Source organism: Triplophysa rosa, linkage group LG16 (genome assembly GCF_024868665.1).
Source record: "Triplophysa rosa linkage group LG16, Trosa_1v2, whole genome shotgun sequence".
NCBI classification, from domain to species: Eukaryota; Metazoa; Chordata; class Actinopteri; order Cypriniformes; family Nemacheilidae; genus Triplophysa; species Triplophysa rosa.
In genome coordinates, this window is record NC_079905.1 from 18168213 (window position 1) to 18195435 (window position 27223).

The 27223-nt window shown below is 37.2% G+C and overlaps 4 protein-coding genes across 9 annotated transcripts in view; 2 read left to right on the forward strand and 2 right to left on the reverse strand.

Moving 5' to 3' along the window:
* col28a1a (collagen, type XXVIII, alpha 1a) overlaps positions 1 to 9313 on the reverse strand; it is a 114215-nt gene extending 104902 nt beyond the window's left edge. For 3 of the 4 annotated variants that reach the window (XM_057354902.1, XM_057354901.1, XM_057354903.1), the window contains exons 1-3: positions 8916 to 9313; positions 8719 to 8831; positions 8525 to 8602 (exon numbers count right to left, since the gene is read on the reverse strand). The gene's annotated coding sequence lies outside the window, so the exon portion shown is untranslated. Of the gene's footprint in view, positions 1 to 8524; positions 8603 to 8718 lie in introns of all 4 variants that reach the window. The other variant, XM_057354904.1, reaches the window with a different exon arrangement.
* Positions 1 to 11807, forward strand: part of LOC130567027 (NACHT, LRR and PYD domains-containing protein 12-like) — a 38212-nt gene extending 26405 nt beyond the window's left edge. The window contains exons 10-18 of one of the 2 annotated variants that reach the window (XM_057354899.1): positions 743 to 2498; positions 2623 to 2796; positions 4379 to 4549; positions 4717 to 4890; positions 7757 to 7930; positions 9326 to 9499; positions 9660 to 9833; positions 10232 to 10405; positions 10759 to 11806. In XM_057354899.1, coding sequence (XP_057210882.1) covers positions 743 to 2498; positions 2623 to 2796; positions 4379 to 4549; positions 4717 to 4890; positions 7757 to 7930; positions 9326 to 9499; positions 9660 to 9833; positions 10232 to 10405; positions 10759 to 10768 — 2981 coding nt within the window. In that variant the 3' untranslated portion in view covers positions 10769 to 11806. Of the gene's footprint in view, positions 1 to 742; positions 2499 to 2622; positions 2797 to 4378; positions 4550 to 4716; positions 4891 to 7756; positions 7931 to 9325; positions 9500 to 9659; positions 9834 to 10231; positions 10406 to 10758 lie in introns of both variants that reach the window. The other variant, XM_057354900.1, reaches the window with a different exon arrangement.
* Positions 11808 to 13100: 1293 nt separating this feature from the next.
* On the reverse strand, positions 13101 to 16122 carry rpa3 (replication protein A3). The gene is made up of 4 exons (XM_057354909.1): positions 15889 to 16122; positions 15614 to 15688; positions 15421 to 15529; positions 13101 to 15329 (listed from the first exon to the last, which is right to left on the reverse strand). Exons 1-4 carry the CDS (start codon positions 15985 to 15987, stop codon positions 15247 to 15249), a joined length of 366 nt encoding a protein of 121 aa, XP_057210892.1. The 5' UTR covers positions 15988 to 16122; the 3' UTR covers positions 13101 to 15246.
* Positions 16123 to 16431: 309 nt separating this feature from the next.
* On the forward strand, positions 16432 to 26923 carry umad1 (UBAP1-MVB12-associated (UMA) domain containing 1). 2 transcript variants are annotated; one of them, XM_057354908.1, is made up of 4 exons: positions 16432 to 16500; positions 16819 to 16906; positions 22666 to 22751; positions 25616 to 26923. In XM_057354908.1, the coding sequence occupies exons 2-4, from the start codon at positions 16828 to 16830 to the stop codon at positions 25892 to 25894; spliced, it is 444 nt and encodes a 147-aa protein (XP_057210891.1). In that variant the 5' UTR covers positions 16432 to 16500; positions 16819 to 16827; the 3' UTR covers positions 25895 to 26923. The 2 variants fall into 2 exon arrangements, with proteins under 2 accessions (XP_057210891.1, XP_057210890.1); XM_057354907.1 differs by having other exon boundaries at positions 16436 to 16500; positions 16799 to 16906.
* Positions 26924 to 27223: the final 300 nt, after the last annotated feature.

The following is a 27223-nucleotide window of genomic DNA, read 5'->3' on the forward strand; positions in this document are numbered from 1 at the left end:
TTGACCTATGACGTATTAACAACAACCTACACATGAGCGTTGATAAAAACGTAATTTAGTCAAGAGAAATTACAGACGTCCGCCTTATTTATTTGATTTACTTTTTAAATCTGACCGTTGCTCAGCTCCCGTGGCATCATAGGATAGATAAGTGTCCATCCAATCCACACTAACGAATCTCAGCAGAAGTAGTAGACCATCCAGGTATTTCTCGCCTATAGTATGGAAGTAGGCGATTTCGGACGCAGCCCCAGTGTGTGCAATCTCTTTTGCCATGCACTCAAAAGTACCTTTCCAACACCAAAACAGTACCTACTAGTAGGGCATGGTATAAGTAGGCGAATTGGAATGCAGGGACAGATCTCACAGGCACGGCAGTAGGCGGCATCGCAACTAGCTATGCTGCTTAATATCGGCTTACTTTTCAAAATAAATTCCCGTCTTAACAGGAGCCTTTAATACAACAAACATTCTTCCAAATATCTTCTTTTGTGTTTAGTGGAACAATAAAATGTAGACAGCTTTGAACTTGAGGCTGAGTAAATGATGACAGAGTATTCTTTTTTTTGAGTGAACTATCCCTTTGAGTGACAATTACAAAAGATACATAAGAGGAAAAACACTTTCAACCCATACCAAACCTCATTCTGCAAAAGTTTAAAGAGAATACTGCTATTACTGGGGTGGGGGGTTAGAATGCAGCAAATATACTGATTTTCATATCTTTTTCTCTGTTCATCAGAACTGGCCCCTTTGTGTATGAAAAAACACAAATCCAGAATAAAGGAGAAATTTCAGATAATTAATGAAGGTATCTTAAATCCAGGAAGTGCAACACTTCTGCATGGAATCTACACAGAGCTTTACATCACAAAGGGAGGGACTGGAGAGGTCAATACTGAGCATGAGGTGAGACAGATGGAGACATCTACCAGAAGTGCAGAAATACAGGAAACATCAATCAAATGCAAAGACATGTTCAAGGGGCGAAACAAACCCATCCGAACTGTGTTGACTACAGGAGTTTCTGGAATTGGCAAAACAGTCTCAGTGCAGAAGTTCATTTTGGACTGGGCCGAAGGAAAGGAAAATCAAGATCTTCACTTCATATTTCCACTTCCTTTCAGAGAACTGAATTTGATAAAGGACAAAAATCTCAGTTTGTTAGAGCTGCTTCGTCATTTTTTCACAGACATAAAAAAGATGAGATTAACAGACCTTGATGACTTCAAAGTCCTGTTCATCTTTGATGGTCTGGATGAGTGTCGATTTCCTCTGGATTTCCCGAACAATCAGAATTTGTCTGATGTCACAGAATCAGCCGCATTGGACGTCCTGTTAACAAACCTCATCAAGGGGAATCTGCTTCCTTCTGCTCTGATCTGGATCACCTCTCGACCAGCAGCAGCCGATCAGATTCCTCCTGAGTTTGTTGACCAGGTCACTGATGTACGAGGGTTCAATGACCCTCAGAAGGATGAATATTTCAGGAAGAGAATAAACGATGAGAGTCTGGCCAGTACAATCATAACACACATCAAATCATCCAGAAGTCTGTACATCATGTGTCACATCCCAGTCTTCTGTTGGGTTTCAGCCACTGTTCTCGAGAGAATGTTGGGTGGAACAGAGAGTGCAGAGATCCCCAAGACTCTCACTCAAATGTTCACACAATTCCTGATCTTTCAGATAAGACTGAAATTCCAAAAGTATGATGGGAAAAGTGAGGTGGATCCTCAGCAGGCCAGACAAAGTATTCTGTCACTGGGAAAACTGGCTTTTGAACAACTGGAAAAAGGGAACATGATCTTCTACGAGGAGGATGTGAGAGAGTGTGGCATAGATGTCAGAGAAGCATCCGTGTATTCAGGAGTTTGTACCCAAATCTTCAAAGAGGGGTCTGGAATATACCTGGGGAAGGTGTTCAGCTTTGTACATCTGACTATCCAAGAGTTTATTGCTGCTCTGTATGTGTTTCTTCTTTTTGTGCACAGAGCCACAAATCTCAACAGTTTCTACCAGTCAACATTAATTGATTTTTTAAAGAGAGCAGTTGACAGGGCCATGCAGAGTGAGAATGGACACCTGGACCTTTTCCTCCGTTTTCTTATGGGTCTTTCATTGGAGTCGAATCAGACAATAATAAGAGGCCTCTTCACATTTACAGAAAGGATCTCTCACAGCCCCCAGGAAATAGTTGAGTACATTAAGCAGAAGATCAGAGAGAATCCCTCTCCGGAGAAATCCATCAACCTGTTCCACTGTCTGAATGAACTGAATGATCATTCTCTAGTGCAGGAAGTACAAACCTACCTGAGCAGAGCAGGTGCCAGGCATCTACATGGATTCCAACTGTCTCCTTCTCATTGGTCAGCTCTGGTATTTGTGTTGCTGTACTCAGAGGAAGAGTTAAATCAGTTTACACTAAGTAAATATATTCGATCGGAAGAATGTCTTCTGAGGCTGCTGCCTGTGATCAAAGCATCTACAAAAGCTAAGTAAGTATTTCATAGTGAAAAATGTCAAACTGTCAATAATATTCTTTTTAATAAAACAGTACATACAGTGTGTGTAGTTTTTATTATATAGAATGATAAACATAGTTATTTGTACCATTCCCAGTCTCAGTGGCTGTAATCTCACAGAGAGAAGCTGCTCAGCACTGACCGCAGTTCTCAGCTCAAATTCATCAAATCTAAAAGAACTGAACCTGAGTCACAATAAACTGCAGGATTCAGGAATGAAGTTGCTCTCTGCTGGACTGGAGAATTCAAACTGTTACCTGGAGACATTAATGTAAGTCAATTCTTCACAGTCAGTGAATAGACACACACACACACACACACACACGCACACACACACACACTTGCATGTGTGGTTTACGAGGACTCTCCAAAGACATAATCGTTTTTAAACTGTACAAACTGTATATTCCATTCCCTAACCCTTAGCCTACCCCTAAGCCTAACCATCACAGAAAACTTTTTCAAATTTTTATTTGAAAAAAAAATCGCCATTTAGAATGTTTTTTAAACGATTTAGTTTACAAGCACACAGGAAGTGTCTTGTTGTAACACGTTGTACATGTCATTATACACATTTGTGTCCTCATAAACCATACAAGCTCTAATACTAATACTCTAAGGGGTGGTTTCCCAGACAGGGATTATCTTAAATCACCAAGCATGCCTTACTAAAAACATTACTTGTGTGCGTTTTGAGACAACACAAAAGCAATGATGTATTTTAAGATATGGCAGTGCAAGTTGTTTTCAGTTTGGACAGCTCTAGCATTTATTTTAGTTTAGGACTAGTCTTATCCCTGTCCCGGGAAACCGCCCCTAAGCAATCTAATATATTTAAGAGCCATGTGTTTGTAAAAAGTTGAAACAGTATTAGTACAGTATCAATTGTTCTGTTTGTCTGGCATGCCTTAAGTATGTAAAGTCATAGAAGCACAGATTCTTCGTGTCCAAAAAAATGGATCCAACCAAACCTTTAGACAGGGGAGCCATAAAGGGGGAGGTTATGAAGATTCTATGGGCACACGCACTTTTGAGATTGACCAAGGGGCCCCCCCTGAAAGCGATGGTGGATAGACCGAGGGGGACCCCCAGAAAGTGATTGCAAGGGGCCCACACTAGAAATTAAACAAGGGGCCCAGAATATCTAGTAGCGCCGCTGCCCATAGATAGCACCTTAGAGGAATTCACACTCCTAGTGGAAAAGGCCTTAACACTTTTTTAAACATGGTTTTACGGACGAGGCTTACCTTAAACCAGGATTAGGCCTTAGTTAAATTAGAATAGAATATTTAGCTTTTATGGAAAGAGTCCCTGGTTCTGGTTGATCTATAATTAATGCAACCTAACAATATTTTAAGAGATCTGTATATCTGCTTGTCAAGTTTGACGTCACACACCACCGCTTCCAGGACCAAACTTTTTATCAGATGCCAAAAGCAAACAACAAAACAATGCTACTAAACACTTGTGCTGTAAAACTACAAACAACTTTACCTGAAACTCCAGATGACCAGACAGCGATTCTTTTTTTTCATGAATTATTAAAATATTGATGTCAGAGATGCTGTGAGCCCTTGAGACTGTAGCGCATACAAGTTCATAAAAGTAGCCGAAATGTGCGATATGAATAAATAGTGCTCGTAAACAGCTGTTTAAGCTGTAGTCTCATATAAAATGTTTGGAGGTTTGGACACGGAAAGGGTATTCTGACCTTGAGCGGACAGTGCCATGTATGTCATAAAACCATAGGACTAAGTGTATGCTATGTTAAAAAGACTGGTCTTTAATCTAAACGGACAGGGTGTGTCTATGGAACACATCATTACTTAAATTATGCTTTATGTTCTTTACAGACTGACTGACTGCCGTATTGGAGAGGAAGGATGTGCTTTTTTAGCTTCAGCTCTGACATCAAACCCATCACACCTGAGAGAACTCAATCTGAACTTCAGTACCCTAGGAAATGTAGGGATTAAGCTTTCTGATGTATTGACGGATCCCCAATGTAGAGTAGAGAAACTAAAGTAAGTGGCATTTTATCATATTTTGTCACTAGTTAAAATATCAATGTACAGGTTATCCTCTAATATTACTGACGAGTCGACACAGACACACAAACCCATTTACAACTTATTTTCATTGCAAAGTTGTGTTCATCTAGCTGTAAGGGTTGTTCCCGTTCTCTCCGCAGACTGAACAACTGCAGTATTCCAGAAGAAGGTTGTGCTGCTCTGGCTTCAGCTCTGAGATCAAACCCCTCACACCTGACAGAACTGAATCTGGGCCTTAATAAACTAGGTGATTCAGGAGTGAAGGGGCTTTCTGATCTTTTGGAGAATCCACAATGTAAACTGCAAAAATTGCAGTAAGTTCAAATATTACTTACGTAAATGGTTCAAAGAAAAAACATTTACAGTAGTTCAATATTTAGTTCATTTAGTTGAACCAAAACCTTTTGTGTGTACTTATTCCAGAATGTATGTGTCTATCCAGCGGTACTGTAACTTAGTGCTGTAGTCCGGACTCGAGACGTTTTTTTATGGTCTCGGACTTGTCTTGGACTCGTTGGTATTTGAACTCGGACTTGTCTTGGACTTGGTCATTGGTCTCGCAAATGTTCTAGTCGGTCTCGTCCGAGTCCAGCAATATATGTTTTATTTTCTCCTTCAAAACAAAACATTGATAGAACAATATTCTTGAATATTCAATATTCATAGAAAACTAATGATCCGAAAACTGTTGCCGACTCTCGACTCTAGAACGAGAGCTGCGCGTGCTCATAAGTTCTCTTTTCACACAGCAGTTCAGTTCAGTGTGTGCTGTTGTTGTAACTAAATAACTCCGGTATATTGGTTCAAGTCCGTGGGACTGTCATGCATGCCAGAAAGTGAATAACTGAATTAATTTTGGATAATATTAAGTGTTTACGGGAGACGCTAAACGGGAACGATTCAGCTGAACTGGTTCGACCGGTTCACTAAAAAGAAAGAACCGGTTCAAATGAATGATTCGTCTGCGGCACGAACCAGCATCAATCATTCATCAGGCACGATGTCAGCGAGCAGCGGCATAATACAGATTGGTTTTACAAACCATAATAAATGTATCGACAGTGCGCTTAAAAGGAAACTTTTTGCAACAAAACTTTCCCCGAAACATGTGGGACAACATCCAATTTCGTAAGACACCTGCAAAGGCATCACAAAGAGAGGTAAGTTAATGTCATGTTTCAGAGTTAGCATTGCATTTGAGTATTTTAGAAAGTTTGGAAAGTAGGGCTTAAAGATAAGATTGATCGTATTTTTATTGTCATTGTGATGAACATGTTATTTAAGGATGGGCACCGACGTGCTTATAAACGTGCTTATAAACGAGCCATGGAGCCTCTGCTCTTTCTAGCGGCTCCTCTATCGAACACGCACGTGCACGGGCAGGCGCGCACACGCACGCACACACACGCACAAAAGTGTTCATTGCTGCACAACCTTGCTGTTAGGAGGGCTGATAAAAAAGTTCCTTAAAAAAGTAATAAACAGTTACACTTAGGGCTGTCACGATTATTAAATAATCGTCTCATCGCGATTGTTTGACCTCATCGCGATGGTTTCAGATCATCGCGATTATTGCACATCTCTATAGAAGACACTAGGGGGAGCTGTAGTGCATCTGCATATTGCATATTTTAGTGTATATATTGTTACTAAAGCATGGTAATACTTGTAAAATGTACCACCACAACACAATTACTTAAAAAAAAAACTAAAACATATACAAATTACCTGCAGTACAATTTAATATTATTTAAGCGAATCTCAGTGTGAAAACCAGTCTACCAAAATTTTATTAACACACAAGTAAAATTTTATTGTAGTCTTGCAAGTGAGAAAAAAACAGACTAGAAGCTTTTCTATGACTGATAGAATTTTAATGGTGGCTTCAATTCACTCCTGATCAATTTACTTCATTTACAAGTATTTGGTGGTTGTATTATTGATAGGTAAAAGCCTAAACCTTAAATATATGATGACCCAATGTTTTCTGATGTATTTCCAAGAAAAAAACAGTCTTGTATTCAGAACAATATGGTTGTTTCAATCGCTGAATCAAAAATGTATGAGAATTAAATGTCAAAGCTCAAAAACAGACAATTAATCGTCATAATCGGCAAAGCCCTAAAACAGACAATTAATCGTCATAATCGCAATGATTTATAAGACAATTAATCGTCAGTCAAATTTCAGAATCGTGACAGCCCTAGTTACACTTAGGGTTGGGAATCGAAAATAAATTCCAATTTGGAATCGGAATCGAAAGGCTAGGAATCGGATCGGAATCGAAAGGAATAGGAATCGGATACTTGAGATTAAAATTTGAATTCCTCTCATCAATTCCTGTGTGCATATTTTCAGAAAAGTACATGCGTTGCATGATCTGCTGATATCTCAATAAAAGCCCTTATGAAAATTATCGATATTTTTTACTATAGTAAGCATAGTTTAGCTATAGAATTTGCATTAAAGCACAGGAATCACAAATTAACCATAGTTGCATTATAGTAACTGCAGTTTAACCATGATGTAGTTCAACTATGATAATACAAATTGTAATAAATCAGAAAAAGTGTGTTTCTATGTATAAATATACACAAAATGGTGCTCATAAATATATAAATATATTTTGCAAACAAATCAATAAGCAGGCTAAATGACCATACAGGTTGATATCTAAATGTTTTACTTCAACTGTGGAATCGAAACTGGGAATCGATAAGAATCGAAATCGATAAGCAGAATCAGAATTGGAATCGGAATCGATAAAATTGAAATGATTCCCAACCCTAGTTACACTTCGGCTTTGTGACTTTAGTGCTATACCTATATAGTAAAAATAAAATGACCTTATTTTATCTGCTTTTTGATCATTACAAACAATAATGAAAATGATTATCATAGAATAGAAGATATGCTGTCTCTTGCATCACATAAATTATCAATAGTTAAGTATGTGGTCTTGTAGTCATGATTTTTTTCTGTCTCTGTCTTGACTGTCTCAATTGGACTCGGTCTTGACTTGGACTCGAACCTCTCTGGACTTGGACTTGACTTGGACTCGAACCTCTTTGGACTCGGACTTGACTCGGTCTCGACTAGTCCTGGTCTTGGACTCGACAATGGTGGACTTGACTACAGCCCTACTGTAACTATGAGACGTTTATCTCTTGCTCTTTACAGACTGTTTAACTGCAGTATTCCAGAAGGAGGCTGTGCTGCTCTGGCTTCAGCTCTGATATCAAACCCCTCACACCTGACAGAACTGAATCTGGGCTATAATAACCTCAGAGACTTGGGAATAAAACTGCTTTCTAAACTTTTGGAGAATCCACAATGTAAACTGAAGAAGCTAAAGTGAGTGTATTTTTATCATACATCAGATGAATGATCTGCTTCCTAAAGTATTGTATCGCTCATTTTAATCAAATGTGGCCGGGTTTATTATTACTTGTTAATCAAGACAAAACACTGACTACACATTAACTGGGGTTCTTTTATTCCCGACTACACCCGAAAGGGATGCAGCATTAAAGAAAAACTAAGTCAGGCTTAGGAGAAACAATGCCACAATTCAGCATCAGTCAATTGGTAGACAAAGTATTAAGTAAAAGAAAAACAAAACAAAACAACAACAAAAACCAAGTCTGCCTGTTCAGTGGCTCAATAACAATAGTTATGTTTAACCACCCCAAATAAAAAACGGTAGTGACTATAGAGAAAAGGAAAACAGAAAAATACACATCATGGAACAATCCACGTTAACAACTGCAAGACATATAAGCACATGCAGCACATCTGTAGCACTTAAAACCATATACTATTGCTGCTTACATACATACATCAGGTCAAAAGCATTCACAAATACACATTGAACACAGTTCAATTCAGTTAGAAACAAGAAAAACAGATATATAAAACAAAACAAAGAAACATATCATCACAACTCACATTGCGGCAGTCTCTCAAACCCGAGTGCTCACGTGGACCGCAGCTCACGTGCGAGTAAACGTGCTTCACCTCTCCCCTCTAATACAATACGAGAGTGTAATTAAGTAACTTTTTGCAACTTTACATAAACACAGACGACATATGAGTTACATGACAGTGTATATTATAACCGTAAACTGAAAATAAACACTCACGCTCTTAACTTCAGACGCCTCTGAAGAGCACACTTAATGTGAAGACATCTCCCACGAACTAATGAGAAAGCTGAACGGACGTGCAAAATACGCAACAATCCACCGACCAGACCCTTAAGGCAAATCAATATACACTGATAAGTTGATATTTATCACTATTTTAACGTCTTTTGAACTCTATAAACGTATTTTCTCACCACATCGAGGCCCGTTCGCTTCCCAGCTTCTTACGCTCGCATAGGCGCTCTCTATCTCACACACACGGAGATAATCACTTAAAGGAGCAGCCACACCTTTTCACATATTACCTTTACATTCACAGGGGATTAAAAGAGGGCAACTATACAGCTTGTGGGCTATTTTACTTTCACCCGGTTACACAAACAACAACCTAAATTAACTTTTAAATTAAATGGTTTACAACAACATCACCAGTACCATTTTTCTGTTACATCTACATAAACTGTTATTATAACAATATAAAACTTGATACATAATGTTCCTATAAGTTGGTGATGGGGGCTCATTTAATGCACTTTTCAGGCGCCCAGAATACCCCAGCTATGATTGTGTAGGCTATTTTTTTCTCTTTTGTTTTTTTCTGCAGACTGTATAACTGCAGCATAACAAAAGAACAATGTGCTGATCTGGCTTCTGCTCTGAGATCAAACCCTTCACACCTGAGAGAACTGAATCTAAATGGCAATAACCTTAAAGATTCAGGAGTGATGCTGCTCTCTGATCTACTTAAGGAGATACACTGCAAACTAGAGAAGCTACAGTAATACTGTGTTTTTTTTTAATATGACATGAATGGTTTAATAAGAATACATTTTTTTCTGCTTTGGCTCATACACAACCCTGCACACAGTGTCAACTCATTCCAACACTTAATTATCCAGCTGTAATTATGCAGCGTATTTCTCTTTTTTTATCTGCAGACTGTATAACTGCCATATTGGAGCGAAAGGTTGTGCTGCTCTGTTTTCAGCATTGAGAGTAAACCCTTCAAACCTGGCAGAACTGGATCTGAGCTGTAATAAACCAGAATGCTCAGCATTGCAGCTGCTCTCAGATCTACTTAAGGATCCAAACTGTAAACTAGAGAAACTACAGTAAGTCTTATTTATGTGACTATTAGCTTCGAACTTCATGATTGTATAGGACGAGAGTAATAATATACTGTAGGACCTTTTCTAGGAATTCAAAAGCTACAGGGAAGTGTAATGTAATACAAATGTAATACAAATACAGAAAGAAAAATATATAAATCTGTTTAAAATGACACTTACAAAGTTGTACTTCTTATTATATTAAATAAATTAACTTACATTTTTGTACAAGGGTAGAAGAACACATCCCACAATGACCACTTGAATTTCAATTTCTCTCCCTGCTTAAATGAGCAGCTGCGGCCAATGAAATTCATGTTCATGAATTCAACGGCAGTTAATCCTTAAATTGTACATTTTGCCCAATTTAATTTAAGGAGCTTTTTGACTTCTGTCTATAGACTGTCTAGCTGCTGTATTGAAGAGACGGGTTGTGCTGCTCTAGTTTCGGCTCTGAGATCAAAGCCCACACACCTGAGAGAACTGAATCTGAGATGTAACAAATTTGGAGATTCAGGGGACAAGCTGCTCTCTGATTTACAGAAGGATCCACGCTGTAAACTGGAAAAACTACAGTAAGTTATTGATTTGCCGTTTGATTGAATTGTTTCTAAATTCACATTAAATTGTATCACATTAAACTAATTTGTATAATGTCTTTTATAATGGAATCTATATGAAAAAACCCTGATATTTGTTGATCATACATACTGGGTTTAAAGGCACGTTTATGTCTTGTGGAATGCACCAAAAATGTGTAAATTATGCATTTTCCATTGTGTCACGTATACGTGAACAGACAGATGCATAATATAATTGTGCATGTAAACATAATCCATGAATGTGTATTATAACTGTAATGTTTGTGTATAGTAATAATAATGCATAATTTTTTTTCTAATCTTACATTTTTTAATCTTGTATTTAGTAAAGTATAACAAAAACCTAAACAAACTGCCCCTATTGGACAACCAGCACTGGATGTGATTCCTCCCCAGCGAATGCAGCATCAGTGTAACACTCATCTTTAAAATCCGTTTGAGCTCTTCTGATGATCTATTACCTTCATGACGGATGTTTCAGCGCCTTTCGATATCTGGAGTGAAAGTCTTACTGAAATGTCTAGCGAATGTTTGAAAATGTACTTGTATTGCAGATTATCCTTGGTGGTGACATTACTTTCTTCGCAACCACAACCTTTGTAAAGGTTTTTGGCACTTGGTAGCATGAAGAACAATACAGACAGACAGATATTTTCACTCACAACCGTCTTATTAATAAGTGTTTTGTGATGTAACCTATTTAGGGGTGTGTAGGTTTGTTATTTTGTTGGAGGTTAAATATGTAAGGGTTACTGATATTCTCTATGTACAGTGTGAAATTGTACAATATGTTGTATTAACATATTTATTGTGTTTATTGTTTGATGGGGTGCACAACTGTACAATTTTGGGAAACAATGGTCTTCATAAAGCCAGTTATAATAATATTGTTTCTTTTAATCTAAAACATTGCTAACTTTTTACACTGTTACTTTATTTGCTTTTATTAATGTAGTGACAGCCAAACAATCAACCAATAAATAAACATTTAACCAGAGATTCACGCCAATCAGTGTAGTAAAACGGGAAATATAATCTTCAGGTTCACATTTGTTTTAAACCATGTGTTTGTTGGGGTTCTAATGATAGCACGTGTGCATCTTCCGAGAAATCTGCATGTCAAAACTAGAGTTTTTATATACTTAAACTAAAAGATGTCTCTTTTTTTCAAAAGTGTTAAAATTAGAACATTAATAATGATTTTCTATATAATTATTTTACTCTATGCTTTGTTATGTTGCTGAAGATACGAGAAGGCAGAAGATTACATCAGAGCAATATTAGACATATTTATGTTTCTCATTATTGTAGAGACCTTTTATTCTCAGTACTCATGCTGAAACTCCAAAAAATATAAAGGTTGTAAAAAATACTGTTCTTTTTTATTTCTTAATCCCGAACAGTACTTTCTTATGTGATTAATTGATATTATTGCTATATAATACATTTAAATGATAGACTTTACTGTTATTAATTTTTTCACATTACACTCTTAAAAAAGGTGCTTCAAAAGGTTCTTCGATGCCTTAAAGAACCTTTAACATCTGAAGAACATTTCTGTTTCACAAAAGGTTCTTTGTGAGGAAAAAAGGTTCTTCAGATCATAAAAGTATGAGAAAGAGATGGTTCTTTAAAGAACCTTTGACAGAATAATGGTTCTCTGTGAAACCAAAAATGGTTCTTCTATGGCATCACTGTGAAGAACCTTTTAGCCTTTGTGTATCCAGACTTTAGATTGGTATATTATAGAGTTCCTGGTGTTGCTGTGATCTTAACAGCCCAGGAAATGGTCACGTGATGCACACTGTCCTCTTTCAAATGTATGAACATACTGTACATTCCTCACCCTATCTGATAAATCTCTTGGTGTCTCTGTGAGTGGAGTAACACTCCGCCTGATAAGAACTCAACAGGGTACTCACATTGACTTACAGGAAGAAGACAGAGATCATATAAGTGGAGAATTACAGCCAATACAGCAACACCAGTCAATAAGATAGCCTATTATGAAGATGAATGGTTAGAAAAATTGATGGTTTGTTAGTTGTACAGTAATATTGTCAGATAAATACATTAATATAGCAATACCAATGTAAAAAACAAATACCTGCTTGTTGGCGTATACCCACATATTGTACAGATCATCTTTCACATATTTTAACACTGATGTCATGAGTCATATTTTAAACCACATATGAAATGTCACTAGCAGACCCGAATCGTTTCACATTCTTGAGGGCAGGTGATATACGTAGCCTGTCTAGTATATTTACATCCATTTTGTCATGTTTAGGAAAGAGGCTGTTCTACACAAAATGTTCAGGTTAAAGGTGAAACTTTAACTTAGAAAGTAACCTAAATCATCATCCCCTATCTATATGCTCTACAGGCCTATACACTATTTTTACAAATTAAAACATGTTTTTGTATAAAAATGCTACGCTATGGAAATATACTGTATATTATGGTATATTGCTGTATTTTGGTATATTGTAATAGGATATATCCTGCTATTACTGCTGTGTAACGTTTGAGTTTAACATAGTGACTTGTTTTTGCAAGTAGCTTCTTTTTAAATTTGACAAGTTGCCTTGACAGGTTACTTCTGCCAAAAAAAAACATTTTTATCTGTAACTGTATCCATAAAATTTAAGCCCAGGGTGCATCATGACAGGAGACAATTTTAATCATTCCGTGCCTTCTCATGTGCACAAGAACCTATCACAATAAGATTCAATCTTACACACGTGGAGCTTTAAATGTTCAGCATTGACAAAATATGCACCATATGTGATTTCAGTGTTCTGCAGAGTTTTGCTGTTGCACAGTGCTCAAAGACAGTTTACTTGCATTCATCACCCTAGGGTTTGTAAGGTTTCTTGAACTCACTTTGCTTAGATGATTTGTTAAATATGTCAGAAGGTAATTAAGAACCCATCCTGAGGCAGATGTGATTTTGCAGAACAACATTAAGTGCAAACCATTTAATACTTACTGTAAGATGAACCCGAAAATGCTGCTTCAGAGATGCATTCCTTGTGTATTTTCTTCTTCATGAGCAAAAGGTCAAGGTACTATACATTACATTGATGACATTTTAAATGTCGTTTTCCTTAAATTCCATAAAAGAAGAGCACAATACGTTGAACATTAAAAAAATGACACGTTTGCATCTGTATGCATTAGCCAACAATGAACAACACTTCTACAGCATTTATAAATCTTAGCTCATGTCAATTTCAGCATTTACGAATACGTTTTTCAAATCATACATAAACTTAACATTAGTTAATGCACCATGAATTAACATGAATAATGGTATAAACTAACATTAACAAGGATCAATACTGTACATGCTGAAAAACATTCATTGTTGTTTCGTGTTAGTTGTTGCATTTACTAATTTTGAAATCGAAGTATAATCTTTAAACTTTTCTCAATCTATTAACACCATTTCAGCATCTATGGCTATATTCTTGGCATTGACACATAAGTTGGAGGGAAGGGCAATTTAGCCCTTTATCTCCAAAGTTCTGAATGTATTTGAGACTGTGGGAGAAAACCAGAGCACCCAGGGGAAATCCCATGCTGACAAAGGGGAACATGCAAACAAATATACAAAAGGACCAGGGCACTTTCTGTGAGGCAAAAGTTATGATTCGCGCCGCCTGAACATTATGTAAAAATTATGTGACCCATGTTCGTAATGGATGTCCAGTTGAGGTTTAAATCCTATGTATTTAAAGCAAAGAATTTTTTTCATTACTGATAAAACAACTTATCCTAGACAAAATTAAAACTTTAGTAACTGCATATTATTATTTAAGGCTGCTCTTTTGCACCAGTGGAACAAACATAACTTTGTCTAGACTTGCAACAATATAGCAGCTGCTTGGCAAAACATTTAGTGATATGGTGGTGACCACCGATTGTTGATACATTGTTTAAAACAATGAATAAGCCCTGGGGGCATATAATACTATTGCGTTTATCTTGATGAACACTGACTTACTATATAGTATAAAATATATAGTAAATATTATAATATAACCTGTTTAAGGGTTTGTAAAAGGTGTTATTTTTTGTTTAAAGTTAAATATGTAATGGGTTAGTATATTAAATTGAGCAAGATTTTAATACTGATATGCTTTATATAATATTTTACAATACAAACCTTATTAATATAGTATGCAGTACTTGTATGACTGTAGTCTGACTGTGCTAAAGGAGGTAAATAGATAGAGGTTTATTGTTTGAAGGGCTGCACCATTCTAAAACTGTTGTAAAACACTGATCTATGTAAAGTAAAGCCATTGCTATGTATTGTTTTGTTGCAGAGCCTTTCCCCCACAAATCTAAAACATTGTTACCTTTTTACTTGTCCGTTTTTATAGAGAGTTTAATTAAATTTGTTACAGGCAATAAATATTTTTTGTTACCCACTACCCAGGCATTCAGCTATATATTACCATCTAAACAGGAGATATGATTTGTTGAGACAGGTTCACGTTTATTTCAAACCAAGTGTTTGTTCAGGTTCTAATGACTTTGTTGGTAAACAGGATATTTATATACGTGCAATTAAATTAAATTCCAGTACTAGGGAATGCTGACAGCTTGTCATTACATAATATTAAAGAATTAAGATTTTCTGTTGGCATTGTGTTAGTCGGTGTGACTGCAGAAGATTTTTAAATTGTGAAGAACATTACGTTTTATTTTAATAATATATAAAGTACTTTACAAAACAAAGCATATATTTAATTAAACAAAAATACCTACAAAATAAAAAAAAGTGTGCTGCATGGACAGTTTCACCCGCTTGCTGACACCTCAAACGGGTAATGCTGTGGATAATCATGAAGAACTTTCAGGCCTTCATTGTATAGCTCCAAATCTGTAAAGAAAGAGAAAATGTATTTTTAGTCTCAATTCATGCAAGGTCATAGTCAATGAAGGTGAATCAAAATGAATCTAAGCAATAATACCAAAGGGTATTTTGTCCTCTCGATATTGGGTGTATGAAGCAGCCATGATTGTTCCTTTTTTGGATACCATGCCAATAACCTCCACAATCCCACTCAGCTCTTCATCCAGCTAGAAAGGAGGAAATAACAATACATTTTAATAAAGGCCCATAACATGAACTGAGGTGTAACATGCTGAACTGATCACACTCACCGGGTCATTCAGTTCCACTGACGCAGTCTTTCCCTCTCCATCTGTAAGACTCAGCGCTTTTCCTGATGGGTGAACCTACCAATTCAGTCATGTTTACAATCTAATACACCCCATCAATGTGCAGTTATTTACAAAATGCGTAAGAATTTGCAGTAGTAGGCTTATTTTGCAACTAAACGATAAACATGAGAGGAAACAATAATACAGCTAACACTTGCAAATACATGTCTCTAATCTGTAACGTTACAAGATTTTATAAACGTCAGTAAAATTACCTTTTCCAAGCGTCCAAGAAAGCAGACTGGTCGACTAATATACTGCGACAACATTGATGCATTAATTCTAGGTTTGGGAGACTCAAACACGCCTGACATTGTGAGTTTCTATGGCAAAACTACATAAGAAATGAAAAAAGTAAACCGGGATCTTGCGAGCACTTCAGGGAAACACTCCGAACCGCGGGAAAATTAATGTTATGTGACGTATTTCCGGTGTCCGGAGCAACAGAAAATGTTGGAAACAAATCCCCAATGCACTTTAGTTCCTAGAAACGGTGAAGACTGTTTCAAAGTGTGCTACTGCTACATTACAGTTGTTTGCTTTTTGTCATCTTAAACAATCCTAATTATATACTTTTAAATATATAGAGTAATTAATTAATAAATGTATTCTCATCTATTTGTGTAGAATTTTAAGTATTTAGCACAGGCTAAAACTATGTACAATTATTCGGAAAATATAAGCTTTCTGTGTGTTTAAGAAACTAAATAAAATTATGTATCATATTCAGGAGGGAGGCACAATAGCTTTTGGCTTTTGTTTTCCCACGGACCGTAAAAGCAGATGAGCACGACGTGACAAGGACTCGTAAACAAAACTTCAGTCGGGTAGCTCGATTTTACCACAGTCCGATACAAATATATATGAAAATACACATAAAATATAACGTTAGATGATTAAATATACAATGTGACTTTGACTAAACTAACCCTTGCTAACTCTGAGCTGTCAAAAACAGTACCTTTAGCTTTAATAACAGCTCAGATTTGCTAAAATGTTTGTTAAAGCTTTTGTAAAATGAGGTTCTTTGCATTTTATATTTCACCTAACTTTAGTACAACAAAAACACATTCGTAACCAATGTAAAATACTGCATTAGATCAATTCATCACATGTGTTATATAGCATTGGCTCTCTAAACACAGACACGCACGATGTTAAGTTTCTTTGGATTCAAGAAGGACGGAGCTAAAAAGTCGCCTGAGAGAGAAACTGATGGATTCGTCATTCTTGGTGAGTTAACCCGTGATCTAGTTTCATTTTCTAAACACGTTTAAGATTCTGTAACGTTACTCTTTCACCGCATTGTGAAAGTGTAAGTACATAACCGGTCATTTAAAGAAAAATAAACTACATAAATAGTATAATAAAGGATGGAAGGAGGGTCTATCGATATAAAAAACAAATACAGCTGTATTGCAGCTACAATTAAACAATTCTTACCTATGAACCACCACAAGAGGGCAGCCATGCATTGTCTGAAATTGCGTAAAGGCAAGTAGTCTCAAATGAATTCTTACTGTGCACTTGGCTGATAATGAACACTTTTTGCCAAGAAATTTATCAACATAGTTACCATAATAATCGAAGGTTGGTGGTCTCAGAAAAAAACTTGTGTATCATTCGTTTCAGACCGTGAAAATGATATCCACAACCTCGTCAGAACAGTGCATGTGTTATGTTGTGTAGAGAGATGCCATGGAGTGGATAGGGACGGGAAGGGGGTCACGGGTCAGTGTTTTTCAGATTTGATAGGAACTAGGAAAGGCATATTGGTATTTACATTGCTGTACATCAGCCCAATTCCAGGGGAAATCACTGAACAAGGATTGCACATTGATTTTTTAAAAAGCGTGGAATGGAATTTCTTCTGTAATAATGTGAGATATTTCTGAATGAAAATCATATTAAACCCGGACTGGTCTAAAAATGATAGGATTGTGAAAATAGATGTTCCACAGAGCCAGACATAAAATTGTGAGTTTGCCTGGCTTACACACATTTGATAAGGCTTTTTGATTATGGCATGCCATCAATCCCATCTCTTGAGGGTCAGCTCTGAACATGTTGTGTACCTTAAGGCTTGATTTCTTGCTGGGATTCAATGAAGGGGAGATAAACCTTATTTATTACATGGTGCTTTAGAATTATTGGTCAACCGATATGGGTATTTTAATGGCCGATGCAGATACTAAAAAAGCACCGTGGCCAGTTGGCTGATAAGAAGCCAATATAACACAAATGCAATTACTGTACATGAAAGACATACAGAAAATTGGTGAAACTAACTGAACAATTATTGTGTATTACGTGGATGTTTAGTAGCATGTAGCTTAGCATTAAAACAGAAACCATTAAAAGTTGCACACGTGACATTATGTTAAACTTGGGCAGCTAAATGTGGCTAAATATGAATAAAATGTATAGGAATTTAAAGGGGTCATATGACACGGCTAAAATGAATATTATCGTTTGTTTTAGATGCAATGCAATGTGTATACACGATTTAAGGATCGAAAACGCTGTATTTTCCACATACCGTGCATGTTTGTATCTCTTTGCCCCGCCTCTCTGAAACGCGCAGATTTTGAACAAAGCTCATCGCTCTGAAAAGCGAGATGTGCTATGATTGGCCAGTTAACCAGTGCGTAGTGATTGGTCGAATACTGCAAGCGTGTGACGGAAATGTAACGCCTCTTACCATATTTGGAACATCAGGTTCCAAAGCAATTGTACTGACAGGTACGCCCACCTTACTTGCGTATACATTTGGGCGGTCTTAGTCAAATCATACCACGAACTGACGTAGATTTGTGGGGGTGTGGTTACATGAGGCGTTTCAGGCAGGTCTGGGTGAGCATTTGCTTTTAGATAGAATGCATCTTTTGTTACGACACTTTAATTTTTGCAATTTTACGTGTCTAATACATGCATGGGCAACTTATAACACACCAAAGACACAGAAAAACATATTCGCAGTTTCGCACCATATGACCCCTTTAAAGGTATTATTAGTACACTCAAAAAAATGATTTGTTGAATTTACTTATAAAAGCTGCGTCAAGTGCTTCCACGCAAGAATATTAAGTAATTTGAACAAATAACACTTTAGTTGTATGAACAAAATAAATTTATGTAATTTTGACAAAACTTTTTCGAGTAAATCCAAACCATTCCGATTGTACCAGTAATTTTAAGTTAATTAAACTCAATATTTATCCTTCTCAATGGTACTTTTTGTTGTCATACATAAATTATATACAGACTTACTGCATGTAAGTCAGAACACAATGAGCAAATCAGATGAGAGGCATCTCACTGGCATTAGCACACAGTTAAAGCTCATTGAATGATGCAATAGACATCATGGGTGCGCTTTAACCTCTCACAGCCTAAGCATATGTACCACTCTTCAAAACAATGGCAACCCTAAAACTAAAAAATACAACAAACTCTTTTAAACCTCATAGATAAATGAACATTAAGCACAAACAAGTCTTTTTTCTTTACTGAAAAACACTTCAAATAACACTAAATTTCGAAATTTACTGCAGTCTTACGCAAAGCATGCTGGGAACTGAAAATCCCCCTCAACCAGTCATGTTGAATTAACTTGTTTATATTAAGTAAACTCAACAATAGGTCCAATATTATAGGGTTTTGCGTTCTACTCAACAATGTTAAGTTGACCAGTCAAACACTTTTCAACAAATTTTTTGTATAAATAACATAGTTTACTTACGTTAATTCAGTTACTTGTATTCTTTATGTACTGTGAGCAAGGATGGGTTAAGTAAAACTAACAGCAGCGACAGTTCATTTTTTTGAGTGTACGTAATTTGTATCTCATCCACCTCACATGACCCTCACATGATTTTACTGTGCACAGGGTCATCCGTGCAGTCGTGGCCTAATAGTTAGAGAGTTGGACTCGTGACCAGAAGGTTGTCGGTTCGATTCTCAGGGCCGGTGGGTAACGACTGAGGTGCCCCTGAGCAAGGCACCTTACCCCTACTTGCTCCCCGGGCACTGATAACTGATATCACTGCCCACTGCTCCGGGTGTACATGTGTTCACGACTTGCTGTGTGTGTGTTCACTACTCTCTAGATGGGTTAAATGCAGAGGTCACATTTTGGGTATGGGTCACCATACCCGACCAAATAGGTCACATTCACTTCATTGTGGTTGGTCAGTCGTGACATTCTGAAATACAGTATGTAATTCCCAGATAACAACCACTTAAAACGAATAACACAGGGTCATCCGTGTACTGAGAGTCATCTTGACCTCACCAATACAAACACACTAAATATGCCTAATTAATAACATAGATTATTTACAAATGATTAAACAAAACTGCATGTTCGTCTTGTTTAGATGATGTGTATTGGCTTCAAGAAGATGCTAATAGAATAGAAAACATAAGAATAGAATACAGCTGTACAACAAATAATATATTAATAAGATACTCATTGTACACATCTTTACATAATACAGGGCAGACAAATAAAGACTGTTGTCTTTATTACCAAATAAACATTCTTCAATACCTTCAGCAGATATAGATGAGCGCACTTATAAACATAATATAAACTTATAAATTAATGTTATGTGCATGGAAAGTGTGTATAGAATAGATAAAAGTTAAATAAATAAATATCAGTAAGAGACATAGTATCATTCACAATAAAATAAAAAATAAAAATTCCAATTAGTATTTATTGTCTAGTACTCACGTGACAAATATCTGTCTAATAGGCTGGGTAAAGTACATTCAGACAGTTGTTATTGCAAAATAAACCACGACAGCGTAATCAGGAGCCTGATATGAAGTCATGAACAGATGCGCCCTTCAACTCTCTTGGTTTCGGCAGCGTTTCTGTTGTTTTTGCCCTCTATTGTTGGAGGAATCTAAACATTGTCCATAAAGCTGAACTGTTCCTAAGCAATAGGTCATTTATGTAGTCCATTTCTCAGCATTTCTGCGCTTCGGTTAATCTAAATCACCAGTATACAGTTTGAAGCACAGTGAATTACTCAATGTCTGTACTCATTTCTGCAAGTATCGAGCTCTTAATCGTGGACTTAAGCAGCATGCTTAGGAACTGGAACACAAACGGTACGTGATGTAACATTGTGTGTCATTAAAATGGTTCAGAGCACAGCTTGCTTCATGTGACCCAGTCTTAAAGTCCTTTACATGCTGCCAATACGGGGAAAGACTGTAGATCAGCCTGAGACCCAAGCATGACCCTTGGACTGCACTGGATCAAGAGGTTGATTTGGGTTTTTCAGGCTGACAGTACTATAATAGAAGACACGTATGAATAAAACAAAGGTGATTCTTTGTATTTGAAATACTAGTTATTGGAACAACGTAAAATATGGATTGTCCTGGTAGGCTTGTAATCTTCCATTAGATGCCCAGTCCTCAACTCAAAGAGTCTTTTGACTGTCTATAGTTTGATCCATGTGTTTGTTTTGGCTAAATATCTTACAGTTACATCATAAGGAACTGTATGACCACTAACCACAGTTGTTTTTTGCTCAACATATTGTGGGGGGTAATTCTGAAATCATTGATCCCACAATGATAGCTCAGAATGCAACGCAGTAATGGATCATTTAAATAAAAGCTCAACAATCTCCACAAAATCTTGTACAGACAGCACTGAAGAAATTTGTGGAAAATGTATTTGGACCTTATGGTACACTTATGTCTTGAAGCAATGAGCACTGATTATTTCACAGAACTAAAAAAAAAAACAAAGCATAATTGTACTGTGTGAAATCCCATTTACTTTTTTTTACTGAGGTGTGCACATGTAGAGCAACTGCTGGGCAAACAGGCATTTGGAAAATTAAAGCACAAATGGAACTTGTGCTTTCCGGACCGGCCTGGTAGGGTTGCCAGATCTGGGCAACAAAATCTAATGGCTAGCCTAATGCTTCTAGTTCAAATACCAGAATTTGACTTCATAAGCAAAACCGTTGAGATTTACAGCTGAAGAACAAGATCTTTCCACCTGTGCAACAGTTTTAAAGTAGCCTGGATTTCACAAGGAAAAATGCAGACTTGGCAACACTAATTCACCATTCCAATTGGCAGATAGTGGCCCGTAGAAACTAGTTTTATATTTTGTATATCTATGCATCAGGGAGTTCATGAACGATCCATGGACATGCCATCTGAGGCTGAGATCATAGTCTTAACCACCAAACTAATGGCTCATAAAGCTGTTCGGTTGCATTGTTGTTATGATCTTTCGCTCATAGTAATCAGGAACGACCTGTCTTCACATCAGCTAACGTGGGGCGTAAGGTCTTAGACGAGAGGCATATGGTGTGAAAAACACCTCAAGAGCCTTTTTCACACAATACAATGACTGGTGGACACCATATCAGATGAGTTATCTGCTGAGTGGTGTTGTGAAGAGATCAAAAGCAGTGATCTCTGTGGTAATAACAGGGAGGAGCTCTAATGTGTGTATGTGAAGGCCCCAGAGGTGAGCAGATGCTCAGGGATTCTGTGGAAAATAAGACTCCACGACGCTCAGGAGAAACAAGGAGAGGTTGGGTTTACTTTTCAAACCGGAACTACACCATCTGTGAGAGGAGGGATATGTAACAATACCGCAGTGGAAACAAGAGTCAGGTTCTGAGGTGAAATTCTCGGTTATCTGCTAAAAGACAGCTGGAGGATGATTTGTCTGAGTGTTTAACGTCATTTACGTTAGTTCTTTGAAATGATTCCACGGTGTTGCAGTTGTCTGTCAAGGAACAACATTAATTGTGCCTGTAAGTACTCATGAGATCTGATAGCCGTAATCCGTAAATGAAACCAGAAAACTACTTGTTAGTTTACGTTTTTGTCTTTCGAAGCTCCTTTCAAACCTTTCGAAGCTCTTGTTGTGAAGCTTTTAGGTGAAAACACCAAAAAATGTCATTCTCCTTACATTTATTTTTTTATTATTTTTTCCCCTTTTTCAGGCGAAACTGTGGAGGAGCAGCGACAGAAAATGCAGACCTTCAACATTGTGCTGCCGGCAACAAATGTAATTGTACAGCCGTCTAAGGTGAGTTTCTGTTCATGAACTGTGACACATGTTTGCAGTTTTCTCATACGCTATACTTCTATTGCGGCTTTATCGATTTGTTTACAAATGCTCAGTTTGTGTTCAGTACATCATAGCAACGGTAACACTTTAGTATAGGGACCAATTCTCTATCAACAAGTTGCTAAGCATGCATATTATTAGAATATTGGCTGTTTCTTAGTACTTATAAAGCACATATTCTGCATGACCATATTCTACATCCCTAATCCTACCCACTACCTAAACCTAACAACTATCATACTAACTATTAATAAGCACCCAATTAAGAGTTTATTGAGGCAAAAGTTGTTGTTAATGGTTTGTTAATAGCGAGAATTGAACCTTAAAATAAAGTGTGACCATAGCAACACCCCGGTAACCACCTTTAGCACCATCTTCAGCACAGGCAGAACCAACTAAACTCACATTCTTCCAAAAATATAAAAATCTACCTGGATGCAATACATTATATAACACAAGAAAGTATTTAAAGGGGTCATATGACAAGGCTAAAACTAATATTATTGTCTGTTTTAGATGTAATTCAATGTGTATACACGATTTAAGGTTAAAAAACACTGTATTTTCCACATACCGTGCATGTTTGTATCTCCTCTTTGCCCCGCCTTTCTGAAACGCGCAGATTTTTTACAAATCTCATCGCTCTGAAAAGCAAGGTGTGCTATGATTGGCAGTTAACCAGTGCGTAGTGATTGGTCAAATACTGCAAGCATGTGACAGAAATGTAATGCCTCTTACCATATTTGGAACATCAGGTTCCAAAGCAATTGTACTAACAGGTACGCCCACCTTACTTGCGTATACATTTGGGCGGTCTTATACATGTGAGGGTGTGGTTACACGAGGCGTTTCAGGCAGGTCTGGGTGAGTATTCGCTTTTAGATAGAATGCATCTTTTCTTCCGACACTTTAGTTTTTGCAATTTTACGTGTCTAATACATGCATGGGCAACTTATAACACACCAAAGACACTGAAAAACACGTATTCGCGCCATATGACCCCTTTGAATCCGAAGAATCACTTATAAAGTTGTCCACATCAGAAGGCAGGGGTGATTTCCACATGCTGTGTGCTAGATACGCAACGGCCCGCTGGAGAGAGGGAGAGAAAGAGTGCTTGAGTTGTGCTGGCCGAGCAGCTCTCACATTGCCGGGTGTGTGACAGGTGCCAGGTGGTAGGACTGAACCACGCAACATGTGGTACTTCCATTCAGCAATCTGTTCCACAGCACCGCCTGGAGCCATATGGCTAATGATAGAGGCTCCTTCTCTTTCAATATGAGGGGACTTCTTAAAACCCCAAAACCTGGAGCCTGTTATTGGAGTTTACTCTTGAAATAGATATTATATGAGTAAGAAAGCATGTTTAACAATGTATGAATGGACGAAAATGATGGAAAACCACACAAGAAAACTTTGAAGTAAATGAAGCCCAACAGCTAGGTGCTGCAGTACATTACCAGGAACAGAATTTAATCAGCACCTCTGTGACCAAACACTCACTGTACGTTATAAAGTCCACAAAGCTGGAATTATGACATTATGCCATTAAGAATCCTTGTACATCCAGCATTGCCATTGCCAATTCCAATAAGAATAGATTACCCCAAAATTGAAATTGTTTAATTATTAACTTGCATGTTGTCAAGACCACAAATGCATAGCATACAGGTTGTTTTTGTCGATACAGAATGACATGAGGGTGAGCAAAGAATGACGTAATTGTTTTTTTAAATGCATAAATGTGTCATGCATAAAAGCACAAAATCTGGACCTCTGAACAATGGAATAAATGTAACACTGTGTCCTAACCGAGCTTCATTTTCCAGCGTAAAGTAATTTTTATGTTCTCACTGAAAGCGAAAAAAAAAACTGTGAAACAGGAACAATACAGACAATCAAAACATAATTGTTGGTTTAATGCACAAGTTTGTGGAGGAGGAATCAGGACCAATGAGCTTTCCTGTGGGCATGCTACCCAAAGCAATGCAGCAAAATAGAAAAATATTTAAAAATGTGCCTGTTCTAGTGGCTACAAATGAATTCCAGATCAGCAGATTAAAACATAATGATCCTTTTAGAGACGTCCCAAAGCTTCTCTATCTTGTTCAGTTCAGTTAGCTGTTTTGGTGTATTTTCTTGATCTGCAGTATACTTTACCAGTCTCATGTTACATTATAAAGCACAGAGATTAATAGATTGTTCTTCACTGCCTGACATGTGCTTGGCACATAAATAGGACTAACAGGAAAGTCTAAAGACTAAAACCACCGCAGCCACTGTCAACATGATTCCTTTTACCTGCCCAGTTAATTGCAAACATGCATTTCCCACAACACATGTTACATTGTGTGCTTGGTTATATTAAACAGTGCAGACTTTATACCCATGTTCAATACTTCGGTCCTCATTCTGCATCCTGCAATTTATCCCGCTCCGTTTGTGCTACCAAGATTTTACCTTATCATTTTTGTCATATCCATTTTCCATATCCAGTTAGCTCTTTTGTTTTGGCCTAGTAAGGGACCCTAGCAACTGCATAGCAATGTGCTTATAACCATGGCAACTCTGACTACACCTCAGCACTGAGAAGCACCACATACGTATATGTTGTCAGAAAATTTTGTTAAGTGAGACTGCGTCTTATCGCAGTGTCTACACCGTGTTAAAAGACACGATTTTGACACTATTTTTAGGAAATCTTAAAATATAGGTGAAAATAATATATGACTCAATTTAGTATGACTACAATCCTGCTCCTCAACAAATCTGGTTTGAGATCTCAGTTTTCAATGAGTATTCTCTGCTGTCTTTTTGTTCAGTCATCCAGCGCTGGGAACAGAGGAACCACAGAGACAGCTCAGGCATCCCTCCAGCCCACGTCGGCTGAGACGTCCTCAGAAACACACAATGTCGATGTCGCCCCTGCCCTGCCTGAACTTCTAGGAGATATACCCTTCACATTAGCACCACATATCCTGGCCATGCAGATGGGCCTACCTCTTGTTCCAGATATCATATTGCCTCATGACATCAATGACAAGCTAGCCAACTTTGGTTATGACTTCACCTTGGAGAACTCTGTGCTTTGTGAGCCTTGACTCGGTTACATCAGTTTATTCGTTACGGTGAACTATGACCTTTCGGTTGACAGGATACTCCTTAACCGTTGCCTTTTCTTAAGTAAACAAAGTTTTTAGTCTGCTGGCCATAAGGTGGTGGGCTCAAGATATTGTCCATTTTGTTTAAACAAGTTGAAGTTAGCGTCAGATGGTTTACAGTCTCTCAGGATGTTACACTTGTTGGGTAAGATGAGCGGTACTGACACATTTGAACACAGTCAACTCAGTGTAATTCTGTATTTTGACTCTATTGGCTCCTGTAGCATAAGACGATATGCTGAATTCTTGTAGTTGCATCTGTGTATCTTGGTCATCTTTCTTTTCGACATAGATCTGTGTTGGCCTTTCTCACTTTTTTCGTTTGTACTTGCTGATCAGTAACTGAAATACAAAATCACTATAACATATATAAATTATTTATAAAGTCACAGTGATATACCCTAGACGAATTGTTATTTTTCTTTGAAAATTATGTTTAGCAGCAAAGCCTTTTTGCCACGGACATACTAATATAAAGTTAATCATCAGCACCAAGTGGAATTACAAAAATGATGGTGCATGGTTTAAATGCATGACGTTTTGAGGGTCTGATATAAAGCACCCCATTCTGTGTAATATAGTTTATTTCAATTGAATTAGTGAGTTTTATAATGCATGCTGCTATTTACACAATGCACTCAGGAGTTTAGCTGTGTGTAAATTTAACATTGGGAGCAGATGTTTATTCACGGGATATCACATCAAATCTTTCTTTCGGTTAAGTGTGAATATACATCCATGTTCCTTTTGTTTTTCTTGACATGGTTATTTTATTTTGTGGCTATTAATATCCTCCAAATTGTACTGTCATTTACTCTATGGGTTCATTGTATTGCACTGTTATTTCCTACTGATTTATAGCTGGAACAGAAATACACAGTTTCTGTTCCCCCATGAATTGTATGATTGATACATGCATGTAATATGTTGAAGTAATTAATGATTTTGAATAAAGTGTTATATTATGATGTTGCTATTTCCTTTCTGGTGTGTATAAATCTCGGACATGTGTAATCAAGCACATGTAACTATTTTGCAAAATATTTCATGTCGGTCGGTATATTGGTCAAGTCTGTTACTGTGTAATAATTACTGTAGCAACAATTTGTGTTTCCTTATTAGTCCGTAGGTCATTATCTGAACCAATAGCAAGTCAGAAAAGAAACCATTCTAAACCCCAATGAAATCATTATGTTATTCGAACCAATCAAGTTTTATTTGGATCACGCAGTCCACCTATCAGAGATCGTCACAGGTCCGAAAGCTCAC